We start from the raw sequence: 4,944 nt of genomic DNA, 5'->3' as shown, positions 1-4,944 counted from the left end.
GGGCATTGTCTATTTACCGTGATATTAGGGGTGGTAGAGTTGAATTCGTGGTTGGAATCTTCTACGCTAAGTTTGAACCTATAATTTCCTGTGATGTTCAAATTGTCTGAGCATTCAGATTCTCTGAGTGTTCAGATTGTCTGAGTATTCGAGTAATTAACAAATTATTTACCGTGATATTAGCAGTGGTAGAGTTGAATTCATGGTTGGAATCTTCTACGCTAAGTTTGAATGTAAAATTGCCTGTGATGTTCAAATTGTCTGAGTATTCAGATTCTCTGAGTGTTCAGATTGTCTGAGTATTCGAGTAATTAACAAATTATTTACCGTGATATTAGCAGTGGTAGAGTTAAATTCATGGTTGGAATCTTCTACGCTAAGTTTGAACGTATAATTGCCTGTGATATTCAAATTGTCTAACTTGAGTAGAGATACGTTCATCAAGGCGGGGGGTTTGTATTCTAGTGGACCTTGCTGTAACTCCCACCTGCAAAGAAGAAAAAAAATCAAAATGAAAAAGAAAAAATAAATAAATAAAAATAAGTGCAACTATGGACAGAAAAAAGAGTGAGATCCCCACAAAAACACCTTTGATGTAAAGAAAGATGCGCCAAGATTAAAATGTCTAACAGGGGAGTGGGAGGTTTGTATTCAAGTGGACCTTGCTGCAACTCCCACGTGCAAGGCAAAAAGTGAGCTATAGACAGAAAAAACAGTGAGATCCCCACAAAAAACCTCTGATGTAAAAAAGATGCGCCAAGATCAAAGTGCCCAACAGGGGAATATTTATAAGAGAGGGAGGTTTGTATTCAAGTGAACTCCCACCAGCAAGGAAAAATAAACTAACAAATAAGTGTAACTATAGACAGAAAAAAACAGTGAGATCCCCACAAAAAAACCTCTGATGTGAATAGAAAATCTCACCCATCTTTTTTTTTTTTTTTTTTTTTTTTTTTTTTTTTAACTAGAAAATAAAACCATTATACTTAAATCTCCAACGTTTTTCAATGTCTGATGACAAAAAAGGCTGACTTTTTTTCCCCTCAATGGTTTTTCCCGATGATTTAGCATCTCCAATGCCTTAGAAAATGCACTATTGAAACTAAGAAGAACCTTATGACTCACCAGAAAACAATCAATCTTCCCCTCTGCCCGATACATGAACACAATATTGCATGACTTGTCATTACAGCACGTCTGAACACACTGTTCCACCGTCATAGGCAGTCCTTCCTCAGGGACTACCTTGGTAAAATTCCCCGCTGCCCTATTCCCAAAAGGAACATAGCCGACAAATTTCTTCGGGTAGATTTTTGTACACTTTTCTTTGTTCAGTAGTTTTTTGGAGTTGAGTTGCAAGGTAGATAAGGAATCGGTGGGGTTGTGTGCAACAAGACAGATGAGGAGGATTTTTAGTATCAGATATGTCATGGTGCTTGCGGTGTGTCACACTGTGAAATGCCAAACAGAATTTTAGATTAGATTTGCAGGTAGGTACTCAATTTGGCAGAAGTGTAAAGGAAATTTGGTACGTGTTGAAAGTCACATCAATGGAAAATTGCTACAAAAAGGAGCTGTCACAATGTGAGCAGTTACCAGTGTTATTATAGGGTTAGGTTAAACACAAAAAGGCTTCTGAAGAATTACCAGAAATTATAAGAGTGTTAAATGTATTTAAATGCTTGTCTATTCTCCACTTGAGAAACCCTAATAAATTTCATCACTTAACTTGGACTTGAACCACCAACCCCTGTATCTGAAGTCTACTGTGCTAACCATTACACCACTGAGGTTGGTAATCTGTCAGATGTGTTCAACATAGAATAAATTTCACTATTGGATTTTGAGGCCTGATCAGATATTCAGGCTATTTTCTTCTGAAGCTCTTTTTTTCAAGTGAGTTCTACTGATCCACTTGTTACATTGAAAGAATTTTAAATCAAAAGTACTGTATCTGTATCCTACTGATAAGATAATACTTTGGTCTGGTATCTCTTTACTTTTACTTACTTATTGTTCAATATGTTCCATCACTTGTACAACTCCAAATATCTAAGCTAAGTTTATTCAGCATTGTACCCGGAACACGGGTATCTACACATGAAAAACTAGATAAGGATACCCCATTTCCTGCCCTAACTCCTTATCTTATCGCCAGTTATCGCCAAAAAAATTAAAAACCCCCCCTTATTTCCCTTATCAGTTTATCACAAAATCAGAAAACTCGAATTTTTTTTTGTTTACAAATGTGAAGTTAGCATTCGAAAAACGGAGAAAATCACCGATGTGAAGCTAGCCATTGCTTATCTCCAAGGAGGTTGAAATTTGCTGGATTTGAAACGAACGCTTGAAAAGTGCGACACAAGTCGTAGAACCGACTTGTGTTTTTTTTTTTTAGGATTTTTGAATTTTAAATTTTTTGCTCAAACCAAAATCTTTTTGTACAGTTTGTACTTTTTTGTTCTAGTTCTAGCGCTAACTAAAAGCTCGTCGTTAGGATAAAAAAAATTGTGTCTTACGTAGTGGGAACACGGAACACTCTCATTTAAATTGCAAATTGGACATTTCGTGTCGTTAAAAAAAAAAAAATCTTGTGTGTCTCATTTAAAATATTTAAATTACATTCAGGACATTCGGCGGAAAATACAATTATGTACCTACAATATACCTATATATATATAAAAAAAATCGGATGAAACTCCCAAGTGGGAAGGGGCGGGCTCTTAGTAGTCCCTGTACCTACGTATTGTGTAGCACATTGCATAACTTGATAAATATCAGGATGACATAAGACGAGTAAACCCAGAAAAAATCTTTCTCAAACCAAAGCTTGAATCGCTTCGGGTTCGATTCCCGCCCGGGGCGGATTTTATCCTGATGGGATAATGTTCGTTCTCGGAACGGCTGGCTTTCGTCCCGGGTTCGATTCCCGCCCGGGGCGGATTTTATCCTGATGGGATAATGTTCGTTCTCGGAACGGCTGGCTTTCGTCCTACGGCATAAATTAAGTTAAGGTTCAGCCAGCCTAGCTAGCTTAGTTGGTAGTGCGTCTGCCTTGTAAGCGCTAGGCCACTGGGCTCGATTCCCGCCCGAGGCGGATTTTATCCTGATGGGATAATGTTCGTTCTCGGAACGGCTGGCTTTCTCCTATCCTCGATTCCCGCCCGGGCGGATTTTATCCTGATGGGATAATGTTTGTTCTCGGAACGGCTGGCTTTCTCCTATCCTGTCTTCCTTCTCTCTTTGCCAGCCTAGTTAGCTTAGTTGGTAGTGCGTCTGCCTTGTAAGCGCTAGGCCGCGGGTTCGATTCCCGCCCGGGGCGGGTTATCCTGATGGGATAATGTTCGTTCTCGGAACGGCTGGCTTTCTCCTATCCTGTCTTCCTTCTCTCTTCGATTTCGGAACAATAAGACCATAGCAGTTACAGTTCCCTCTGTCAAACCTCTTAAAAAAAAGCTTGAATTCTCGAAATAGGAATGTATCAAATAGCCAGAATCTGCCAGATTGATGACATTGGCCAGTCTAGTTGGCTTGGTGGGTAGAGCGTCCGCCTTTCTGCCTTGTAAGCGCGCTTTGTTCTGATCCATCATGCTGGTCTCTGCACCGCCCTCTGGTGATGATAGCAGAGTCCATTGATATTGATAGGGGTCATCTGTAAGCACAAATAAAATTGGATAGATTCACCCCAACATTAACACAGACGAAAGTCCATAAATGTTGGGGTAAAAAAAAGTAGAATAGAATATACAGCCTCATTTATCCTGCCAGAATGAGACTGAAAAGTTCCTTTACCCCCCCACTGCCCTCACGTCACGTAAACTCACGTGACGTGATAGTGGTGTTTCTACCTTAACCCCTTACCTTTCTCGACAGGTACTACAAACGAAGACAACTGAACCTCGTTCTCAGGCAGCTTAACCACTTTAGATCGTACGGATACACTCAGCTCTTTGCTCTCATCTGGCCCCAGGGACATGGATGGGTTAAGATGGTCCAGGGACTGGTGAGGGTTACTGCCCCCCTCTGAGTATATGGGAGAGAGGAGAGAGGGGTCATTGCTCTGCAAATAGACGGGGGATGTTTTATTAAATGTTGCTCTTTTAAATGTTGTTTTATTTAATGTTGCTCTCTTAAACGTTGTTTTCTTAAATGTTGCTCTTTTAAATGTTGTTTTATTAAATGTTGCTCTCATCTGGTCCCAGGGACATCCTGTCTTTCTTCTCTCTTCGATTTCACAATAATTTTATCGCCTCTTATGTGTTTTTCAGGTAGGTACTCCAGATTTACCTCCGGGAAAGGCCGTGAGCGAAATACTCGAAATAGGGGCAAATGATGTGATGTCATTTTGATCCTTCAAAGGGCAACTTTTCCTGAAAGATGAAGAAGACCTCTGAGCCAAAATTTTCCCGCACAAAAACCGCGTGTTTCGTGACGTATCTATGCTTCAGTAGGTAATAGAAAGTAAAAATCGGAAATGAGAGGATAAACCCATGTGCCTACCTATTAAAATACCTATGCCCACATGAGAGGCAGCAAGTGTGGTCGCGCTATTACGCCCAAACAGGAAAAAATCACCTCTTTTCTGCCTCGAAATTTTACTCAACAAAAAGTGAAGTAGTCTCGTTTTCCAGTACCTACTCGTTTTCCAGTACAACTCAATAATCACACTTGAACCATGTACACTAGTTTTCCTATTAGATTAGTGGATCTACTACCCATGATGTACATGAGTTGAGACAAAGATGCAATCAGTAGACAATTATTTATTCACATATAAATAGGGTAACACGGGGCAAAATGGTATTCCGGTGCAAAACGGTACCCCACCCTTATTTTGAGCTAGGAAGTACTGAGTTCTCTTGGATGGACTAGGAACTATTCCTGCAAGTGTTATCTTTTGTTTTGATCTGTGGTTGATTCTTTTATCTTTTGTTTTCGAAGAGG

General features: G+C 39.9%; 2 protein-coding genes across 2 annotated transcripts; both read right to left on the bottom strand.

The window, feature by feature from the left end:
• Positions 1 to 97: 97 nt before the first annotated feature.
• LOC113472437 (dyslexia-associated protein KIAA0319-like protein) lies at positions 98 to 652 on the bottom strand. The gene is made up of 2 exons (XM_026832197.1): positions 399 to 652; positions 98 to 243 (listed from the first exon to the last, which is right to left on the bottom strand). The coding sequence occupies exons 1-2, from the start codon at positions 439 to 441 to the stop codon at positions 98 to 100; spliced, it is 189 nt and encodes a 62-aa protein (XP_026687998.1). The 5' UTR covers positions 442 to 652.
• On the bottom strand, positions 462 to 4,080 carry LOC103521559. The gene is made up of 3 exons (XM_026832196.1): positions 3,862 to 4,080; positions 3,458 to 3,652; positions 462 to 487 (listed from the first exon to the last, which is right to left on the bottom strand). The coding sequence occupies exons 1-3, from the start codon at positions 3,974 to 3,976 to the stop codon at positions 462 to 464; spliced, it is 336 nt and encodes a 111-aa protein (XP_026687997.1). The 5' UTR covers positions 3,977 to 4,080.
• Positions 4,081 to 4,944: the final 864 nt, after the last annotated feature.

Source organism: Diaphorina citri, unplaced genomic scaffold (assembly GCF_000475195.1).
Source record: "Diaphorina citri unplaced genomic scaffold, Diaci psyllid genome assembly version 1.1 scaffold5471, whole genome shotgun sequence".
NCBI lineage: Eukaryota > Metazoa > Arthropoda > Insecta > Hemiptera > Psyllidae > Diaphorina > Diaphorina citri.
The sequence above is the reverse complement of the archived record's forward strand: the minus strand, read 5'-3'. Positions and strand labels throughout refer to the sequence as shown.